The sequence below is a fragment of the Thamnophis sirtalis genome, unplaced genomic scaffold, assembly GCF_051295495.1.
Source record: "Thamnophis sirtalis isolate CommonGarterSnake01/CBP01778 unplaced genomic scaffold, rThaSir2_p1.2 scaffold_3, whole genome shotgun sequence".
NCBI lineage: Eukaryota > Metazoa > Chordata > Lepidosauria > Squamata > Natricidae > Thamnophis > Thamnophis sirtalis.
Window position 1 is genome coordinate 36,625,138 of NW_028261383.1, and position 22,104 is coordinate 36,647,241.

General features: G+C 47.6%; 1 protein-coding gene across 1 annotated transcript in view; it reads left to right on the forward strand.

The window, feature by feature from the left end:
* The window catches only part of IL17RC (interleukin 17 receptor C), a 43,827-nt gene that overhangs the window by 18,311 nt on the left and 3,412 nt on the right, over nt 1-22,104 (forward strand). Inside the window, exons 9-18 of the mRNA XM_087708692.1 lie at nt 3,319-3,378; nt 7,317-7,380; nt 8,511-8,695; nt 10,160-10,210; nt 10,979-11,024; nt 13,534-13,652; nt 13,744-13,803; nt 14,320-14,377; nt 15,898-15,993; nt 21,702-21,740. Coding sequence (XP_087564818.1) covers nt 3,319-3,378; nt 7,317-7,380; nt 8,511-8,695; nt 10,160-10,210; nt 10,979-11,024; nt 13,534-13,652; nt 13,744-13,803; nt 14,320-14,377; nt 15,898-15,993; nt 21,702-21,740 — 778 coding nt within the window. The remainder of the gene's footprint in view (nt 1-3,318; nt 3,379-7,316; nt 7,381-8,510; nt 8,696-10,159; nt 10,211-10,978; nt 11,025-13,533; nt 13,653-13,743; nt 13,804-14,319; nt 14,378-15,897; nt 15,994-21,701; nt 21,741-22,104) is intronic.

The following is a 22,104-nucleotide window of genomic DNA, read 5'->3' on the forward strand; positions in this document are numbered from 1 at the left end:
CCACCCCCCACCGGGAGCCCTGTCCTGCTCCCCTCTCCCTTTCCTCCTCCTCCTCTCCCCTTTCTTTGCCGGCTGCCGCTCGCCCCCTGCCTCCTCTGTCCCCGCCGCTGTGTCTGACAGGCATCTCACGTTTATGTCCGCCATAAACGCGAGACACCTGTCGGACACAGCAGCAGGGACGGAGGAGGCGGGGGGCGAGGAGGCGGAGCGCAGCAGTGGCGGGGACGTTCTCGCCGCTGCCACGCTCTGCCGCCTCACCTCCCCCGCCTCCTCCGTCCCCGCCGCTGTGTCCAACAGGCGTCTCGGGTCTATGGCGGACATAAACGCGAGACGCCTGTTGGACACAACGGCGGGGATGTTGTTTCTCGCCGCTGCCACGCTCTTGCCTCACCAACCGTAATCCTCACCACACGTCACTGACCCAATAATATGCCAGTTTGAAGTTTTGGAAACTGCTTTGTTGAGGCTTGGCATCTCTTGATGTAGTTTCACATTCTGTTCCCAGGTCGTATGCCCTTGGCAGTTGACTCATTCCAGTTTGGCACCTCAGGTTCTTGTCAGCGTGTCTCCTCACCTCTGTTTGTCTTCCCATGCTCATGCCCAAACTTCACTTCCCCAAATTCCTTTCCCTCTCCCCCATGCTTTATGGCAGGATATGGCAGAATGAAGAAGCTGAAAATGGTAGACCTGACAAGTGACTATTGTAGCAACTTGCAGCCTTCTCTACTGGCTTCCCTGATTGACTTTGCTTGCAGGAAGCTGGCAGGGAAGGTCAGCCATGCTGATCATGTGACCATGAAACATAGCAACTGTCATAAGTGTGAACTGATTGTCAAGTGCCCAGCTTGTGTTCACATGACTGTTGTGGCCCACCAGCGGCGAGCAGAGCTGGCAGCAGATTCAGACAGTGAGGAGGTTGGGGAGGAACATGGGCCAGTCCTGGAGTCTGGGGAAGGCTCTGAGGAGGGCTCTGCATCGGAGGCAGAGAGGGGACCAGGGCCGTATGCCAGTTATCAGCTGCTTCCAGAGCTAGACAGCAGTGAGGCAGAGGAACAGCTGGAGCCTGTTCGCATGCGCAGAGCTGCGAGAAGAAAAGAACAGCTCAGAAATCAGGGTGGATTTGGGAGTAAAGCCACAGGTGATTGGTAAATGGAACCCTCCAATAGGAAATAAAAGAGGAGTGAAAGAAGAGTGGGCTTTTGGAGGAAACAATTCGTTCATTTCTTAGTTCATTTCAGAAGTATGAAGATCTGTTCATGAATCACAGAGACTCTGTGCCAAGTCTTTCCTTGGACAGCTCTGCCTTTGGAAAATATTTACATGGCAGCTTTCCAAGCTAGATAATCTCTGTGGTCATCAATTCACCTTTGAAAGATTGTTTACCAGGCCTTTGCTGAATGTGAATGAGAGGAATTCACATTCGTTTAATAAAAAGGGGTTTTGTCGGGACCAGGAATCTGCTTCGTGCTTTTTGGGGAAGCCTGGGTCAGAACAATGACTGCAGAGACAATGTGATCGCTGGAAGTCAAAAGTACCACCCGTTCAGTGCCATTGAAACTTTGAATTGCCACCGAACAAGTGCTTGTTAAACGAGGACTACCTGCATATTGTTTTCTTTCTTGGATGCATATAAACCTTGCTCATTTTGTTACTGCCTCCAAATGAAGAGGCTATGGAGCTTCAGGGAATCAGATCTCCAGGGTTTTATTCCTAACTCAAGGAAAGAATGACTAAAATCAAGGGATTTCCCATCGTTGTTATTAAGGATAACAAGATGTTTCTTCTTGTTGAAATCTGACAACTGAGAATGAAATCAGAAACAGTTGTTATTTCAGCCTAAAGAAAAAGCAAGTGTCAGCCTTATAAGTGTAGACCAGACTAAGAAACTAATGCCATCCAGGACTACTTTTATTATAACAGCTATAAAGTTATCTGTGGACTGCCAGTTTTGGGATTCCAATAATTTAACAACTGGCTCTTTGCCCTAATGACCGGCTGGGTGGACATGGCCATAGTGAGCATGGCCAGTGGATGTAATAGGCAGCACTTGGCCTCCTGCACCTCCCTGGCAGCAAAAATGGGCCATGGGGGGTGCCCCCCACATTTTGGGCCTAGTAGACCTCCCTGCAGCCTCCTGGAAGCAAACACAGGCTGTGAGGGGGCCACACCACACTCCCCGCCTGTGCCCCATTTTGGGCCTAGTAGGCCTCTCTGCAGCTTCCTGGGAGCCAAAACGGGCTGGGGGGGGGACTCCTGGAAGGGGTGGGCCAGTTAGCAATTTAACAGCCGTTTTGCCCAATCCGGCCCAAACTGGCTGAATCCCACCATTGACTGCTTCTCCCTGAGAAGGGATGCCTGCCCACTCCATCAGATCAGATAGGATGGCATGCTCCAGGCCCTTTCCCTTAATTGTTGTCATCTAGCCACAACTGTGAAGCAAGTCTTGTCCATAGTAGCCTCTGTCCCATGGAACATCCTTCTTCTTGAAATCAGCGGCCACTCACCCAAGCTCATTACTAGCATCACATTGGAGAGAACAAGAACATACATTCGGTTTCACAGTTGCTAAGTTTGTTGGCCGAGCAATGACAAAAATAGCCCAGGAATTGATTGAAGCCTGGGAAACGGGGCCCTTGTCAGTCAACAGGGGTGCTGATTTAATACCAGCTCATCAAGTAATTAAGAGCCAAGGGGCTAGGAGCACAAGGAAAGAACAACCAATGATTTAATAGCCGGCCAACAACACATCAATTAACAACTAAAAGCAACAGAAAACCAGGCACCACATAGAATGCATATAACTGCCCAGGACACACATTTTGGAGAGAGAAAAATTCCCTGAGGATGGTCTCCAGCATGAATCCAAAAGCTTGGAAGACTGAACTTCTGGTGTTGGTGTCCTACCCAGATTGGATCCCGCAACATTATCCCAAGACACAGATATATGCCTTCATTTGCTCACCTTTCCTTTTAAGGCCTTAAAAAGCATCTTTTTCTTCTAGGTATTAGACTAAAGTGAAGCTGGAGCCCAGTGGTTGCGATATTTATATATTGGGGTATGTTTTTTAGGGGCTGCTAGAAGATGTTCTTTGGATACTAGTCTTTCTTTTTCTTTTATGTTTTTAATCACTGTTGCTGTGAGTTGCCCGGAATTATGGAATATAGCCATATATGTATTTAATTTTAATCGAGATGGGTGGTATATAAATTTAATAAATGAAATAAAAACAAAAAAATTAGGAATCCTAGTATCCTGAAAACATCTGTGAAGTAGTAGACCCTGATTTACTCACAGTTTCCTATCTCCCCCTAACCTAGGCTGGATCGGAGAATGTGACTTTACCAATCTCGCAGGTGTATCCTTGTCTCTGCTTTCAGGTAAGAACAATGCTTCAGAAGATCTCTCCCATAATTCTTTAGGCCACCTGCCCAGAGTTAAATCTGATATACAATTGCAGAGCGGACAATAAAGAACAAGATTAAGGCAGTTACAGCTAGGATATTTTAGCCCATTTTCTCACCTGCGGCATTTCTCAGAACTGGTTCTAGAGATGGAGAGATTGAGTATCTGTGGAGGGTTGGTTTCTTAGGTAGAAATGCATGACCTTGGACTGGTGCCAGAGGACTCACTGAGGAAGGGCAGGAAATCCCAAGATGAGATCTGTGGAGTGAATGTTTTTAACCTCTAACCAGCCAAAATCTAAAAGCTCCTGAATTATTTTAAATTAGGGAGGGACAAGCTGTAGTCCCCAGATGGAATCAGGCCTGCAAGGATATCATTTGTGACTTTTCCTGACCACACCAGGATTCACTGTAGTGTAAATGCTCCAATAAAATTGTAAATCTGCCATAGGTATAGGTTTTTTTTTAAGTCTATCTTTTCCAAAACAGTCCAATATAGTAATGTTATAGTTACCGTGTTTCCCTAAAAATATGACATGTCCTGAAAATAAGGCCATGCCAAACTTTTGGGGTGGGGTAGGCAAAAATATAGGCCCTCCCCTGAAAATAAGCCCCTTGGACACACACACCCCTCCGGCGAGGCAGAGTGCCACTCACCGACCTAGTGATATCCCGAAGGCACCAAGCCTTGGGAGCCGGGGGATGGGGGGACAGACAAACTTGTGACTTGGCGCCTTCGGGATACCGCTGGGTCGGTGAGTGGTGCTCTGCCCAGCTGGAGAGGGGGGTTAGCAATAGCAATAGCAATAGCAGTTAGACTTATATACCGCTTCATAGGGCTTTCAGCCCTCTCTAAGCGGTTTACAGAGTCAGCATATTGTCCCCGACAATCCGGGTCCTCATTTTACCCACCTCGGAAGGATGGAAGGCTGAGTCAACCTTGAGCCAGTGAGATTTGAACAGCTGAACTGCATAACTGCAATCAGCTGAAGTAGCCTGCAGTGCTGCATTTAACCACTGCGCCACCTCGGGTTGCCGGGCAGCTGCTTGTGAATGCAGTCACCTCATGGGTGGGACAGCGCAACACAGTCGTTCGCCTCTGAGGCTGTGCCCGCATCCTCCTGTCCCCACACCAAGCTCTTCGGGAGCCCGCTCACAAGAGAGCAGCCGCCCAGCAACCCCAAAACAATAAGCCCTCCCCCGATTATAAGGCCAAGGCCATATTTTGGGATTCAAAAGAAAATAAGACCCAGTATTATTTTCGGGGAAACACGGTATTAGCTTGTATGTTAAGATTTATTATTGATTTTTCTTTGGCTTTGCTATATTTGTAATTGTTATCATGACATGGCACTGTCTTTTCAATAAACAACAACAACAACAACAACAACAACAAAACAGTCCCATTATTATCTTAGCATCATTGTCTCACCCATTCCAGCGCCAGGCTGTTAAAAATGTAGTGCAAGCCTCCTTCATCAAAACGTTCTCTATCCCTATTCTAACAGTGCCTGATTTACACTTGATTTTCTCAAAGCGCCTGGTGCGTACTCAATAAAACACTTCTTTTGAGAAAGCTGTCCCTCTCGGAGTGCTGAATTGGTTAGGTTCACCAGTTGGAACCTTGACACAAGGACTGGTTTCTAGATTAACATATTTTTCTGAGTATAAGATGCACCAAGATTTTGAAGAGGGAAATTTTTTTAAAAAAAGTTTTTGCACTCTGCAGACCCCCCCAAACGGCCCCGTTTTTCATCAAAAAAAAAGGGCATGCATAGCCTTTAGGAGGCTTGTAGAGTGCTCCTGGAGGCTGGAGGGGGGGGGGGAATGAGCAAATAACAGCCCATTTTTTGCAGAAACTGGCCCGTTTTTGTCCAAAAAAGTCCATGCATTGCCTGTTTTTCACTCATTTTTGCCCTCCCCAGCCCCCAGGAGCACTCTGGAAGCCTCCTAAAGGCTATGCATGGTCATTTTTGCAAAAGGGGTGGAGTTTGGGGAGGCCAAAAATGCTACATTCAATGTATTTTCACCCTCTTTTTTGAGGAAAAAAGTTGCATCTTATACTCCGAAAAATACAGTATTTGTAACAAATGAGTTTTGGCAGGCGGCAGCACTTGGCTAATCTGATCTGAAGATCAGAAGCAAAGGCATGTTGAATCTAGTTAGTACCGAGATGGGAATTTAGGAAGCTTTTCCATGGTTGTAAACTTGTCTGGGGCATTAAAAAAACTTCCCAGAACAAGGCCACAACATGCATTCTGTGGCCAAAGAGCACTGTAAAGATGTGCCTGCCAGAGCACCAAAAGCTGAGCTTTGACTGGATTGTCTGATTTGTTCCAAATGGGAGGGTAGCTTCAGATGCCCCAAGGCACCATCTGGTGACCTAGTTCATGTTTGCAGCAATTCCCAGGTAGATTTTCCTCTTTTCTATGTCAGACTTTGTCTTGTGGACTTAGTGTGCATTAATGGCAATCTACAACTGATGAAGCATATGGTTGCACAGCATCACCCGCTGCCAGATAAGTCCTTTGAGAATAGTGACATCAAACGCCCTGTGTCATGAGGTTCCCCTCGCACATATGTTCTAGTCATTCCTGACTCTAGAGGGTGGTGCCCGTCTTCATTTCAAAGACGGAGAGCCAGTCCTGTCCAAAGACGTCTTCATGGTCATGTGGCTGGCATGACTAAATGCTGAAGGCGCATGGAACACTGTTATCTTCCCATTAAAGTGGTCCCTATTTTTCTACTGTCATTTTTATGTGCTTTCGAACTGCTAGGTTGGCAGAAACTGGGACAAGTAACAGGAGCTCACTCCGTTACGCAGCGCTAGGGATTCGAACCGCTGAACTGCCGACCTTTCTGATCGACAAGCTCAGTGTCTTAGGCACTGAGCCACCGCGTCCCTCTTACCATCCTCAACCAGCTGTTAATGCCTGGAGGATGGTAGGGCAGGATAGGCCCCTCCCTCCCAGGATCATCCACAGGGGGTTTCAAAAAAGTCAAGATGTGGCTGCAACTATGCAACTGCGGCCTTGAGCATATCTATACAGTCTTCCTTGTGTCAATCGGATGTATGAACAGACCAAATCAAAATAGGTCCACAGTTTCACACGACAGTCCCTACGCTGGGTTGAGTCATGTGGCTTTAAGAAATGAGACCACAAGCCAGAGTTGATTCTAGACAACTGGGGATGGAAAGGGTCAGAGGTGGGTTCCTACCAGTTCGCACCTATTCGGTAGAACCGGTTCGTCAAATCTACCGAACCAGCTAGAAGAGGTTCCACCAGTGGACCCGGAAAGCAGGCCACACCTACAGAAGAGGTTCTAAAAATTTTTGAAACCCACCACTCTCTCTCTCACACACACACACACACACACACACACACAGAAAGAGAAAGAAAGGAAGAAATAAATAAATAAAAAAATAAAAAAGAAAGAAAAAGAGAGAGATGAAAGAAAAAAAGGAAAAAGGGACAGAGAGACAAAAGGAAGGAAAGAGAGAGAGAGAGAGAGAGAGAGAGAAAGAAAGAAAGAAAGAATGAAAGAAAGAAAGAAAGAAAGAAAGAAAGAAAGAAAGAAAAAAACACATGGGCAGCAAGCCACTCCCACCAGGTCACATGGCTGCGAAGCCACTCCCACAAAGGAGGCCACACCCACAGAGTAGGTTCGAAATTTTTTTGAAACCCACCACTGGAAAGGGTAGAGAAGACTGTGGATCCAAGGGGCTTTGCTCTCCTTGAGAAGAGGTTACTCAACCTTGGTATTCCTCCCAGAGGTAGATATTGCAGAAGTATAAAAATCAGATGGATGGATGGATGGATGGATGGATGGATGGATGGATGGATGGATGGATGGAATGCTCTTTAAAGCCACCTCTCTCCCCCTCCTTATCCTCTCAAATATTGTGTTCATAGGTCTGGCCCAAGATTGAAGACCAAGCTAACACACCTCGAACTCATCTCTGTCCCTTTGCAAATGGTATGAAAATTGCATTTCATTCCGTTTTTAAGGCACATAGCGAATGGCTAAAATAAATGTAAATATATGCATATGCGGGGTAATGGGCTTGCTGGGAAGATGGGATCTCTTTGATAGAAGTGTCCCAAAGGTAGTTTTTCAGAAGGCAACTGGGCTTTCTTGTTTATTTTTTCTTTGAAGACATTTTGCTTCTCATCCAAGAAGCTTTTTTCAGCTCTGACTGGATGGTGGGGAATGGAAGGGTTTATATTCCTTGCAGGCAGCTGGTCATCTGTAGCTACAGACGTTTAGCTACGCAATTTGGGATGAATACTCTTCGAATGGTATGGTTATATGAACAGAAAAATTGCAGAGTACAGGAACCATTAGCACTAGTCAGATGACCTTAAGGACACAGATAAATCTTCATGAGCTTCAACGACCCTCAAAAAGGATGCAAACAGTGGTGGGCTTCGAATAATTTAACAACCGGTTCTCTGCCCTAATGACCGGCTGGGTGTGTGTGGCTGGGTAGCGTGGCTGGGGTGGGGTATAACTGGGGGGGGCATGACAACCTCCTGCAGCACTCTGCCAGTCAAAACGGGGCTTGGGGGTTAATTACAAAATGTGGGCTTTGCTTTGTGACATCCAGATCCAGCGAGCAAGGGGTGTGAACTGCAGAGAAAATGCACTTTTGCTTGGTTATGAAGAAATATTCCCCAAAGTCAGATGTACACTAAATGTAGGCTGACTTTTAGCTACACACCTCCTCAGCAAATAGCAAATTTTGAAGCTCCAAGTAAAGAGGATTTATTTTAGGATGAGTAACCACAGTTTTCATGTTGGAGGTTCTTAAAGTAATGCCGCTCTCCGAACTGGTAAAAAACTTAACAATCGATTCGCCTGAACCGGTGCAAACTGGCTGCAGTCCACCTCTGGATGCAAATGATCAGCTGTCTGCAAGGAATATAAATCTTTCCATTCCCCACCATTCAGTCAAGCTGAAGAAGCTTCTTGGATGAGAAATGAAAAAACTAAGTTTTTTCAAAGAGAAAAGCAAGAAAGTCCTGTTGCCTCCTGAAAAAGCATCTCAGACCTAGATGGCTGAGAATCGCTACAGACGTTGATAGAAGTGCAACCTTTCATTTCAGACCCAGCAGCTTTGGCCACGGCCTGGACACGCAGCCGTTTGGAAGTTAACGCTACTGGTGGGAGTTTGAGCTGCTTGGTTTCTGCTCAGTGTGACCTTCAAGGAGAGCTGGTTCCCTGCTGGCAGATGGAAGATCTTGCCTGCCAACCTCTGCATCCCCATCTACATCTGGTCCTCATTCCAGATGTAAGTAGAGAATGCAAAAAAATGGGGAAGAGAAATGTCAATCAGGAGATGAAGAACAAGCTGAGTCTCGTGTCAGTATGCTGCCATTGCCAGGTTAAAGGGATTCTGGTAAAAAAATTCCACCAGGAATTACAAAACATAAATCTGATTGTTGCAACCTTTTCTTTCTTCCCTCCCCAATTTCTCTCTTTTTTTCCTTCTTGTTTCTTTTTTGTTCTTTCTCCCATTTTTGCACTAAACAGGAGTTTTCCCTTCCTTCCTTCCTTCCTTCCTTCCTTCCTTCCTTCCTTCCTTCCTTCCTTCCTTCCTTCCTTCCTTCCCTCCTTCCCTCCTTCTTTTGAAAGTCTGAGGACCCTGCTGAGAAATGATGCATCTGACATCTTCATTTCTCCAGAAGACCTTTAGGAGAAGTGGTCAAAAGACTCATAGTTGTAAAGAGATGCCATCTCCAAGAGTGTGTGCCATTAATAAATTTTAGTGCACACATATACACTCTCTCCAAAATACATAACTATATTTTTTGTGATGGAAACAATGAAAATAGTCATGGTTAAATATATGGAGTGTTGTTGTAATTATTATTATTAGATTTCCCTCCCCCCCCACCTTTTAAGATGCATTTTTGGTCAACTCAATCCAGTGAACTTACTTAATACTCCTGCCTCCTATTTTTCCCAACAACAACAACCTTGTGAGGTAGGTTGAACATACAGAGAACCCAAAGTCTCCCAGCTGGCTTTCTGTACACATCAGAACTAAAACTCAGTCTCCTGATTTCTAGGCCTCACCTTAACCACTACACCATGCTGGCTCTGTTCCAAATACATCAATTTGATTTAATTAATTTAGGATCCAATCTGGGTCGGTCACCGGAACCAGAGGTTTTGTCTTCCAAGCTTTCAGACCAGTGGTGGGATTCACTTACCTTCCCTACCGGTTCATAAATGTGAGCACATGTTCCACCTTCTGCATATGCACACTGCCTTCTGTGCATGCGCAGAAGGTCGTACATTATGTCGGGGTGGGTGGGCGGAGCCTCTTGCAGCCGCCTCTACCAGTTCACCTAAACCGGACAGGACTGACTGAATACCACCTGTTTGAGACTCAAGCTGGAGTCCATCTTTAGGGAACTTGAAGGTTAGAGAGAAGTTTCCTGAGGATGGGCTCCAGCACAAATCCGAAAGCTCGAAAGACAACGTACCGACCCAGATTGCATCCTGCAACATTATCCTGGGACATGTATATTCACCTTCATTCATTAAGGTATTCCAACTGAATTTCATTAGTTCTATGTAATGTTGACATTAATTGGTGAGATTGGTGTAGCTACTTGCAGTCAGATGTAAGTCGTGCTTTGCACATGAGCAGAGGGGGCAGACATATAGTGCACACACATAATTTTGGTTTCCAGCCTTTCTGCATTGGGTTTGCTTGTAACAGAATTGATTTCCCCAATTTTCATAGGAAACGCAGGAGTTCCCAAGACTGCGGCCTCATCCCAACCTCTGTGTGCAGGTAGGAACATAGTGTTTTTTTAAAAAAATGGGCAACCTTACATTCAGTTTCCAAGGATCCTCCACAGGACTGGATTATTTTAGCAGACATCAAAAGTCAAAAAAAGTTTCTCTCATTGCTCTGAAATGGAGTTTGGACTGATTTACAGGAGAGAGAAAAAGAAAGACTGGAAAAAGAAGGCATCTTCAATGACTTTTTGCTTCTTGGAGCTGCTGTTGTGGTTTTATTGACCTTCATCCACAGTCTGTCTCTTAATCAAGATCATGGTTTTCAACTTTGGCAATTTAGAGATGGCAGGAGGGCTGGGGAATTCTGGGAGTTGAAATCCACACATATTAAAATGGCCAAGGTTGAAAAAAACCATGTCTAGATGTATAATGCCTGCTGTTTCCTGAGCAAGTCGTATAAAATAACCATCGCCACTTGAGAGTCTGCTTTATGACTGTATCCAGCATGGAGCAAAATCTCTGCAAAATTACATGCTCCACATTTTATACAAATAAGACACAGAGAGAGTATAATCCAACTACAAATAAAAGTCTGTTGTTGACTTCCACAGAAAAATTAAATCCTGAGACACTTTTCTTCCAATGTATTTCCCCGTTGCGCTTCTATAAGTATCTATCCAGATTCAAATCTGGTCAAGAAAGCCACACGTATTATTACTAACTAGAAATGGTTCCCTTATGTGATAAGTGGTGGTGCCCATGAACATGTTCTGATAATCTCCCCAGATTCCAGCAATCCAACTTTTCCCTCTTTGTACAGGTAAGAAGGAATGGAAGTACCTACCTCCAAAGCTGCCTGCAGGATGGTAAGTGCTGGTGTAGATGCATGCCAGACTGTTCCCACAATTAGCACTTTGGTTTATTCGGCAACATTTATTTTAGCTCCAAAAGTGGTTCCAGAAAGCTCTTTAAGCGGGGAATGGTCAAAAGCCCGCAGCACGACTATGGTGCACCAGAACAAATAATAACACATAAAGTTCAAAAATGTCCCGTCCCCCCCCCGAAAAATTTCAAGGCACACTGGGATGATCTCAGCCACACCAGAAGCAATGAGATGGTAGGCTTCCTTAGATATCAAATTATATCATCTATCCCATTTCAACTCTATGGTGCTTTATTATGGTGATTTTATTATGGTTTTATCTTAAATTAATATTTTACCTCATATATTGTATTGTCTGCATACTTTTTATTTATACATACTCTGTGTGTGTACAGTACAGTGTGTGTGTGTGTGTGTGTGTGTGTGTGTGTGTATAGATAGATAGATAGATAGATAGATAGATAGATAGATAGATAGATAGATAGATAGATAGATAGATTTTACAACCCCCGGTATGCCCAAATATGGGAGGAAGATCACTACTTCCATTCTCTGTCCTTCGGCTTGTCACAAGAGACCATCCAGACAGAAACCCAATATTTTTACTGTTGCCTTTTTGTTACATTTGTTATATTTGTGCTGATAAATATACAGCTGATAACAGGGGAGAGTCCCAGTAAGGGTATGGCTAGCTGATGAGAGCTAAATAGCTTGAAATAGATCTATACTAGTCTCCCTTTATTTATTTATCAGCACAAATACAACACACACACACAAATAATATATATATTATATATTAATGATTGCATGATCTGTGTAGATACTGTATGGTTCCAGAAGCAGTTTATGAAATTAAATCCTCTGAAACATATTGTGGAAAATGAAATGGATGGGATGGGTGGGTGTGGTGTGGTGTGAGAGAGGGAAAGCAGACTCAAACACTGGCTTTGTGATCCTGCCTGTGGTCAGGATGAGTCTTTACTCTTGGCCAAGATTCTAATTTGGACACAACTCTTTCCCTACCTTTGCTGCTCCTCTCTCTTCAGCAATCGATCTGTCCAATGGTGGGTTTCAATTTTTTTTAGAACCTATTCTGTAGGTTTGGCCTGTTTTGTGGGAGTGGCTTGGCAGTCATGTGACTGGGTGGGCATGGCCAACTTGACATCACTCATGCACACTCAGTCACATGACACCCCCCCCCCAACCAAGCCATGCCCAGGATGGCAAAAAAAATTGTGACTCCGATGAAGGGAAAAGGGGGGGGGGTAGAGAGGGGGAAAACTTCCAAAAATAGACTGCTGAAGGATTTAGGGCTGAAATTGCATGCTGGGAAAGCAATTGGGTTGATCGGAGAAGGGACAAGGAGGAATCCAGGAGAAAACTATCACATGCTGGGGAAAGCAATTGGGTTGATTGGAGAAGGCAGGACAGAGAGGAATCCAGGAGAAAGAACTTTGGGAGATTTTTGGGTGATAGTTTTCTCCTGGATTCCTCTCTGTCCTGCCTTCTCTGATTAATCCAATTGCTTTCCCTGCCTGCAGCCTCAGAGCCTCAGCGGGGTGGGCAAAGGAAGTGGGTGGGCGGGGCAAGCATGGTGTGGACAGGCGGGGCAAGTGAGCAGACGGCGACCGGCGGGCAGGGGGAGCGAGTGGGGAAGGGGGGCAGGTCAGGGGGAGGCAGTGTTCCGGTACGGGGACTTCAAAAGAAGGTGTCCAGGAAGGCACACTAAATTTCACCAACCAGTACGCTCGTACTGGTGCATACCGGCTGAAACCCACCCCTGGATCTGTCCCATGCAAAGACCCCAATGGAAATGATGAGCATTAGGAAGCGAGTCTCCCAAAGCCATTTGAAGGGTCCTTTGCCTACAGCCATGATGGTGAACCTATGGCACGCAAGCCGTTGCCCCAGCTCAGCTCCGCTGTGCATCACATGTCCCTCCCGGTGGCCAGCTGGTCTTTGGGTCTCTGCTGTGCAGGAGTGGGGCGCAGGGGACGGGGTGCATGTGTGGGTGACGGAGCACATGTGCACGACACATGCACAGGGCTGCACGCATTGCATTTGGGGGGTTCGGGCATGCACGTGCTTTGGGCACTCAGTCCGGAAAAGATTAGCCATCACTGGCCTACAGTCTGCTCTTTGAGAGGCGTTGCTGCCATAGCTGTCTCTTCCCTCATTTTATGCACGAAGGTAGTATTTTCCTGGCATGATGGGAAGAGTGAAGGGCTTGCAGCAAATGGCTGATCCCGGGACTGTTTTTGTATGATGCATGAGCCCGTCACATGAGACTCAAGTGGTCTTTTGATTTCAAAAAGAGGGATGCAAAGCTCTCTCAAAATCTACCATTCTTGGTTCCAAAGATGCTTAGGAAAAATAGAATCTCCCCAGAATACTCTCTGATTTAAAAGGTCTCTGAATGCAAGAACGGACTCTAAATCCATGAGATCGCTGGCTGAGATCAATCGCTTATGCTGCTTTTCCTTTTCTCCTAGATGTCACAAGAAGTCAGAAATACTCACTGTTTCAGGAGATTCAGGATTCCCAGGGGAATTCCTTAGTTCAAATTATGGAGCAAGGCACCTGGGCCTCCACTGCCAAGGTCTTCAATACAGTAAGGCCTTTCTCCAACCTTTCTCTTCCTCTTTCTGTGAGTGGGCAATCCAGTGCTCCTTTCATTCCACCCCCACTTTCCTTCTTTGCAGAGAAGAAAAACTTTGGAGGAAGACTTGAGGAGCAGAATACAGTTAGGGAAGTGCACACAGGTGAGTAGTAAACAAGGGCTGGAAGACAAGGTAGTGGGATGCTTTGATCCAGAAGGAGAAAATGAACAGTACAAAGCACATACTTGATGAATCCTTGGTGGACAGATAGAGGTCTTCGGATGGATTCTCCATCAAAACGTGAGGTACGCAACACATTGGCAGTCATTTCAATCCACTTGCTGAAATGGAAGAAGTGTGGACTCCGCTCCCAGAATTCTTCAGCCAGCCATGGTGGGGCTAGGGAATTCTGAGAGTTGAAGTCCACACATCTTAAAATTAGCAAATTTGGAGACCCCTGGCTCATAAATAGCCCCTCAGCCCAGCCAGGGAGAGATTTGGAAATTTTCTTAAAGTATTCTTTTGGTAACTTAGACAGTGTTCCTGTAGCTTCTAAGATTCTGTATTTAGTCCAGGTGAACATTAAAGAGACTTCCCCTAAATCTTGCCTTATGTCTTTGTCTTATGTGGACAGGTGAATATTGTGACTAGACAGTTGTTCTTTATTGTTTTCTACAGATATGGCAAGAAGAAGGGACCAATGCTACTCTACTCTGGGCATGTTCAGTGGATCATTGTGAGTGTCTTGTGTTTGAGACTAGGAATGCTACTTAGAAACCCACCACATGAAAAAAATTGGACTAGCAGTGACATTGAAAATGATTGGATTGCTTGGTATACGCTGGGCTCAACTCAGAGGTGGTATTCAGCAGGTTCTGACCAGTTCTGGAGAACCGGTAGCGGAAATTTTGAGTAGTTTGGAGAACTGGTAAATACCACCTCTGACTGGCCCCGCCCCCATCTATTCTCTGCCTCCCGAGTCCCAGCTGATCGGGAGGAAATGGGGATTTTGCAGTAACCTTCCCCTGCCACGCCCACCAAGCCCACCAAGCCACACCCACAGAACCAGTAGTAAAAAAAAAATGAATCCCACCACTGGCTCATATCCCATCCTGACTGCTGCCTGGGGGAAGTGGCAGACCTCCACTGTTTTCCATAAAGCTAGGAGGGTAGAGGCCCTCTGGATTTTGTGGGGAGGCTGTTCCCTGGAGCAGATGCTGCTACTGAGAAGGCCTATATCTTAGGTCCGGGATGGCGAACCTATGGCACGCGTGCCAGAGGTGGCACACGGAGCCATTTGTCAGGGCAAGTGAGGCATTGCCCTGTCAGCTGGCCAGCGCATATGCGCACACTGGCCAGCTGAGTTCAGCCTTTTTTAAAGCCATTTTTCGCCCTCCCCAAGCTCCAGAGTCTTTATGGGAGCCTGGGGAGGGCAAAAAGAGCATGCAAAAAATGGGGGGACCGCCTCTCATGCGCGCATGTGCACTGGGGGAGGGTGTCACATGTTGCATTATGGTTGTGGCACGCCCACACGCTCTCCCCCCCCCTTATGGCACGTGAGCCAAAAAAGGTTCGCCATCACTGTCCTAGGTCCTATCAAATAACACTGTTTAATGGAGAAGACCTGAAATTCACTCACACTATCTGGTTTGGTGGGACAATCTCCCTTGGGGAGAGGTGATATCTCAAACAACCTTGTCCCATGCCACGCAGGGCTTTAAATGTGAAAACCGGCACCTTGAATTGCATCTAGAAGGAAACTGGGAGCCAACAGGGGTGAAACATGACCATCTTAAACTGCATGTACATGGTTTCCAAAACTGTGTTCTGGACCAGCTGAAACTTCTGGGGAATCTCTAACAATAGCCCCACATATAGAGTGTGTTGCAGTTGTCCGTCAGGAAGTGACTAAGAAATCAGCGATTATGAGCCTGGCCTCCTGATCCAGGAATGGGTCCAAATGAAACACAAAATAAAGGTGTGCAAAAGCCACAGTTGCCACTTCTCCCCCAACTGGAGCTACCCCTCTAAGAAGACTCCCAAAAATTGTTTTGGGAAAAATGAGACCCCGTCAAGAGTTAAAGATGGCAACTCCCCCTAGGTCCTGGACACCCAAAGAAGTCTACCTTAAAGTGAAGCCAGGACTATCTGCCCAAGACTTTGCCTTCAGCCTTAGCCAATGAGGAAATGACAGGAAGAGAAAGAGGTGGGCTGGGACACCTGTACTGAATTCCTGCTCTCTGTACTTTGATGCAGATCCCAGGACCTACTGGGTGCTGATCTGGTTGGTCACTCTCCTAGGTAGCTGCTCTGTTCTGCTCATGTTCCTGGTCAAGAAAGAAGCAGTAAAAGGTACCTTTTTTGTTTCTCAAACCCCAAATCTGGCCCTATGCTGCCATATTTCATAAGTATTGCCTCGGCTACTTATCCCCTTGCTCTCTTCATGACCCCTTTCATCCTAGCCTTGGCTATCAATCCTGCCACATGTCCAATTCATTTGCCTTCCTTAACTTAGGACTTTGCACTGTACTGTACTCCCATTAATGTTTTCCTACTCTCTGGCATGTGTTGTGTTTCAGCCCAAGCAATTGTGCTGCCTGCTATTTGGCAATTAAGCCAAGCGCAAAGATTTGCTTTGGTTCAAAGATCCTAGAACTGTGATGGCGAACCTATGGCACTCATGCCAGAGGGGGAACGCAGAGCCCTCTCTGTGGGCACGTGCACCATCACCAGCTGCTGTTCTGGTTTCCAGCACATGCATGCATGCTGGCCGGCTGATCTTTGCACGTGTCGCAGCCCCGGACATCCGAAGACCAGCTACTCACTGGCCACTTGGTCTTTGGGTTTCCAGCACTCCATCATGTGCAAAGACCAGCTGGCCAGGTCGTCTTCGAGTTTCTGGCACATACGAAGACCGGCTGGCCAGCACAGGCATGCGCACTGGCCAACTGGTCTCTGAGTTTCTGGGGCATGTGCGCAGGTGTGCACATGCACATTCCGGTTTGGGCACTTGGTGCCGAAAAGGTTCCCCATCACTGTCCTAGAAAGCACAGTGTGACTTTCTCAGGGGTCTGTGAAATTAAATTTATTTGCCAGCCTGTGTTGAAAAATAACGCTACTCAAATCCCATCAAGCAACCGTGAGAAGTAGTACCGGCTGCATATGCATCAATTTTAATTTTTAATTGGGTAAATATATAGAGAGAGCCAGTTTGGTGTAGTGGTTAAGGCATCAGGCTAGAAACCAGGAGATGGTGAGTTCTAGTCTCAACCTTAGCCACAGAGTCAGCTGGATGACCTTGGGCCAGTCCCCCTCTCTAGAAACCCCTAGAAAGAAAGCAGCAAGGGCAAACTTCTTCTGAAATCTGGCTGAGAAAACTGCAGGGACTTGTCCAGGCATCCGCCAGGGGTCCACAATGACTTGAAGGCATCAAAAATGTGCTTTATGGGTTCTGATATTTTGATTGGGCACGCTAACAGTCTCCATCTCACTCATTTATTCCAGCAACATTTCTTTCTTCCACATGTTCTTTCCCCTTGGTTTATCCCCAGGTGATCTGATTCTTTTCATATCACCCTTCCACCTTTCCCCCCCCCCCGCGCAAAGAATATTAAGGCAGAAGAGAAAGAACAAGAGAAAGAACATCTCTTAGTTTTGTTCTGGTGTTGGAAGAAATGGTATGCTGAGTGCATGGGATTGAATGTGTGAATTGGATGATCCCACTTTTTATTACCCTATGACTCTTGTATTTTATGTGTTTTAATTATCACGTGGGGACTGCTTGAGTGTATAAATGAGTGTGCTTGATTCGGAGGACCTGCCGGGAGTTGCGGGGGCTATGGGGGTGGCTGAGGGGGTTAAAGACACGGGAGAGGGTCGGGGTATTGCGGTCGTGACAGGGAGGGGCAGATACGGCGGGGACTCTAGGGCAGGCCATTACCGGGGAAGGAGGGTTCGCTACATCACAGAGATCCCTCCTTCCGGCCCTAGGAGTCCCACTCCAAGACCAGATGGTGTAAGTAATCAGGACCCTGGTCTCAGGCTGTTGTCGCTAAATGCCAGGTCTGTTGTACATAAAGCACCTCTCGTCCGGGACTTAATTTTAGACGAGAGGGCAGACCTGGCATGTATTACTGAGACCTGGCTGGGCCCAGAGGGAGGAGTCCCCCTTGTAGAACTGTGCCCAGAAGGATTTCAGGTGCTGCATCAGCCGAGAGCCCAGGGAAGGGGTGGGGGTGTGGCCGCTGTTATCCGGGAGTCGTTAGTTCCTCGTAGGGTCCCTGCTCCGGAGATTGTCGGGTGTGAGTCTTTGCTGTTAAAGTTGGACCTCAAGGGTCAAGTGGGTTTGCTGCTAACGTACCTGCCTCCCAACAGCGTTGCAGCAGCCCTCCCCTCGCTCCTCGAGTCAGTAGCCGAGCTGGCAGTTGAGTTCCCTAGGCTGATGGTCCTGGGGGACTTTAATCTGCCGACGCTCGGTGAAAACTCTGATGGGGCGCAGGAGTTCATGGCTTCCATGACAGCCATGGGCTTGACTCAAGTAATTCGAGGCCCAACCCATTCGGCGGGACACATGCTTGACCTTGTATTTCTCTCGGAGCAGTGGATGTGTGATCTTGGTCTGAGGGGGAGTGACATCGTACCCCTGTCGTGGTCAGACCATTGCCTACTGAGGCTCGACTTCCGGAGGCCAAACCCCCACTGTAGGGAGGAGGAACCGACCAGGTGGTTCCGCCCCAGGCGTCTTATGGAGCCAGTAAGGTTCCAGACAGAGCTTGGGGTTATTCCTGATACTCTCACCCACAGTCCGGTAGAGACTCTGGCTGCTGCGTGGCACTCGGCAGCGTCAGAGGCCCTCGACCGGATTGCGCCACTGCGGCCCCTCCGAGGCAGCGGATCCCGGAGACCACCTTGGTTCACCGAGGAGCTCCGGGAGATGAAGCGCCGGAGGAGATGCCTAGAGCACCGTTGGAGGTCCGATAAGTCCGCATCGAACCGAGCAATGGTAACCACCTGCACCAGGGAATATACTAGGGCACTTAGGGCAGCTAAAAGATCACATATAGCCTCCCTGGTTGCGTCCGCTGAGTCCCGTCCAGCCGCCCTGTTTAGGATAACCCGCTCCCTGTTGAACAAAAGGGAGGCGGGGGAACCCTTGCAGGGCAGAGCTGAAGAATATGCCCAATTCTTAGCGGACAAAATTGCTCGGTTTCGGACGGACTTGGACTCCACACCTGCAGTTCCAGCCGAGACTCAGAGGGACCAAGTTCAACAGCTCTGGGTTGAGTTTCAGGAGGTTACCCCCGGGGATGTGGACAAGGCCATGAGAGCTGTGAGTTCCTCCACCTGTGCTTTGGATCCGTGTCCCTCATGGCTGGTTTCTAACTGCAGTGAGGTGACACGAGGCTGGATCCAGGCGGTAGTAACCGCCTCCCTTCGGGAGGGGAACTTCCCCGCCGCACTGAAGGCGGCGGTGGTGAGACCCCTCCTGAAGAAGTCATCCCTTGATCCAGCTGTCCTTAATAACTACCGCCCGGTCTCCAACCTCCCCTTTCTGGGGAAGGTTGTTGAGAAGGTGGTGGCCTTCCAGCTCCAACGGTCCTTGGAGGAAGCAGACTATCTAGACCCCTTCCAGTCAGGCTTCAGACCCGGTTACAGCACTGAAACCGCCTTGGTCGCATTGATGGATGATCTCTGGAGAGCCAGAGATGAAGGACATCCCTCCATCCTGGTCCTCCTTGACCTCTCAGCGGCTTTCGATACCATCGACCATGGTATCCTTCTGCGAAGACTGCGGGAGGTGGGAGTGGGAGGCACCGTGTTACGGTGGTTCTCCTCCTACCTCTCGGACAGGTCGCAGTCGGTGTTAGTGGGAGGGCAGAGATCGTCCCCAAGGCCCCTAAAATATGGGGTGCCGCAGGGTTCGGTCTTATCCCCCCTACTATTTAACATTTACATGAAACCGCTGGGAGAGATCATCCGTAGGCACGGGATTAGATACCATCAATATGCGGACGATACTCAATTGTATCTGTCCGCCCCGTGCCAAATCAATGAAGCGGTTGACGTAATGGACCGGGGACTCGAAGCCGTCATGGACTGGATGAGGATTAACAAGCTTGTGCTCAACCCAGAAAAGACCGAGTGGCTGTTGTGTTTTCCTCCCAAAAATTCGGCCATTAATCCAACACTCAGGCTGGGGGGTCAAATTCTACACCCCTCAGAGAGGGTTCGCAACTTGGGAGTCCTCCTGGATCCACAGCTGTCATTCGACCATCATATAGCAGCTGTGACCAGGGGGGCATTCGCCCAGGTACGCCTGGTGCGCCAGTTGCGACCCTACCTGAACCGGGAGGCTCTCACAACAGTCACTCGGGCCCTCGTGATCTCTAGGCTGGAATACTGCAATGTGCTCTACATGGGGCTGCCCTTGAGGAACATCCGGCGACTTCAGCTAGTACAGAACGCAGCCGCGCGAGTGATCGCGGGTGCACCCCGATTCACCCGCATTACACCTATCCTCCGCGAGCTGCGCTGGCTACCTGTCGATCTCCGGATGCGCTTCAAGGTGCTATTGACCACCCATAAAGCCCTACATGGCAGTGGATCTGGATACTTGAGAGACCGCCTTCTGCCAATTACCTCCCTACGGCCTATAAGATCTCATAGGTTGGGCCTCCTCCGCATCCCATCGGCCAGCCAATGTCGGCTGGCAACCACAAGGAGGAGGGCCTTCTCAGTAGCGGCCCCGACCCTTTGGAACGAACTCCCCGTAGAGATCCGTACCCTCACCACCGTCCAGGCCTTCCGCACAGCCTTGAAGAACTGGCTCGCCCGTCAGGCCTGGGGATAAGGACCATTACCCCGCCCGAATGTTGTATGCATGTTGCGTATTATTTTATTATGTGTTGTCGTCTTAGTACTGTATTGTATTGTATTCCCCTCTCCCTGGTTTCTGTGAGCCGCCCTGAGTCCCCTCAGGGAAAAGGGCGGCCTACAAATAAAATCAATTCCAATCAATTCCAATTCCTTCTGGGTTCAGTTCCAAGTGGGGAAAAAGACACTGGAAACATGATGACTGCTTGGAAAGATGGTTTAATGGTGGATTGGATCACATGGTTTGAGGTCCTGGGGGAAAAGGTGATCACATGCTTCCAGATGTTGGGTGGAGAAGAAAAGACACGACAGAGATGCTGAAAGTCCCTGGCTTTATGTCCTCTCTGGCCTCTGATCTTGAGCTTGTAATTCTGATTGGTTGTCAGGCTCCCATGGAGGCCATGCAGGGGCAACTCTGTAGGCTGGGAGTCCATGTTTGGTTGAGCGTTGCTTCTTCCCAGGTGCCCTGTGGTGAGATGGGTAAAGGGCTAATACTATCAGGCCTTAATCCCATCACCCTGGAACTGAAAGGGGAATCTTTGTTATGTAGAATAGACTGGTCCAGGCTTTTTTAGTGGCCCATTGACAAGGGGTGGGGGCTATTAAGAGTGAGGGTGCTTCCTGCCTAAAAACATGTTTCTCCATTTCTTATCCAAGGAAATATAATATTCTGTTTTTTCAATATTTCCCAGGATATTTCATTTTTCTAGGAGAGGGGTAGGTTTTAACATCCTACACTGGTGGATCAGATTCCCACAAGAAAGAGAAAATCACACAAGACCAGAGACTTTGTCCTCTTTAGCCTTTAATCTTTGCTCTGAATGGAGTTCACAGACTTCATTGCTATGTAATTATTCTTTCATGCTCACTCAATTCATTCAAATTTAAGTCCAATATGGTAAAGGAGCTATGGATCATACCCCCATCTGTGCATTTGCATTTGAAGTCATGTTGGCTTTTCCCATCCGTTTACTCAGACCCACCCTTGGGATATGTTTATTTGTTGTCTGGTTGAAAGAGAAGAAGGGAAGGATCTGCCCTGCCAAGCCTCGGTGTGTGTGAATTTGTCCATTTTGCTACAGAAGTCACACTTCATTATTCCAACTCAGAATTCATCCACCGGACACACTCGACCTGGCAGCTAGTGGACTTCCACCACCCCATTAATGTTTTTCTCTTGTTTACAGGCTGGTTCAAGATCCTGAAAGAAGATTACAGTTCCAGAGGTAAAGGCAACAGAGGCTCTTGTGGCATTTGGAAGATAAACTATGCCAATAATTCTTCTTTGAGGAAATCTCCTGTCATCACACTCTTGAACCCCCCCCCCCAATTGTTCGGTATCTTTTCTCAGCCTTTCATTTCTATCCAGAAATGGAATTTACTGTGGTGGAACTGTAGGAAGTTACCACCCACCCCTCCCCTGGGAAAATGACATATTATAGGAAAGATTAAAAGCTGTCCGGTGCGCATTCGTGCAATGGAACCTGGAAAAGCAGCTGGCGACAGTGCAATGTGTCCACAGAGGGGGCTCTGTGTGCCATCTCTACAGGCCATAGGTTCGCCATCACGGCCCTATACCATTTCAGAGAA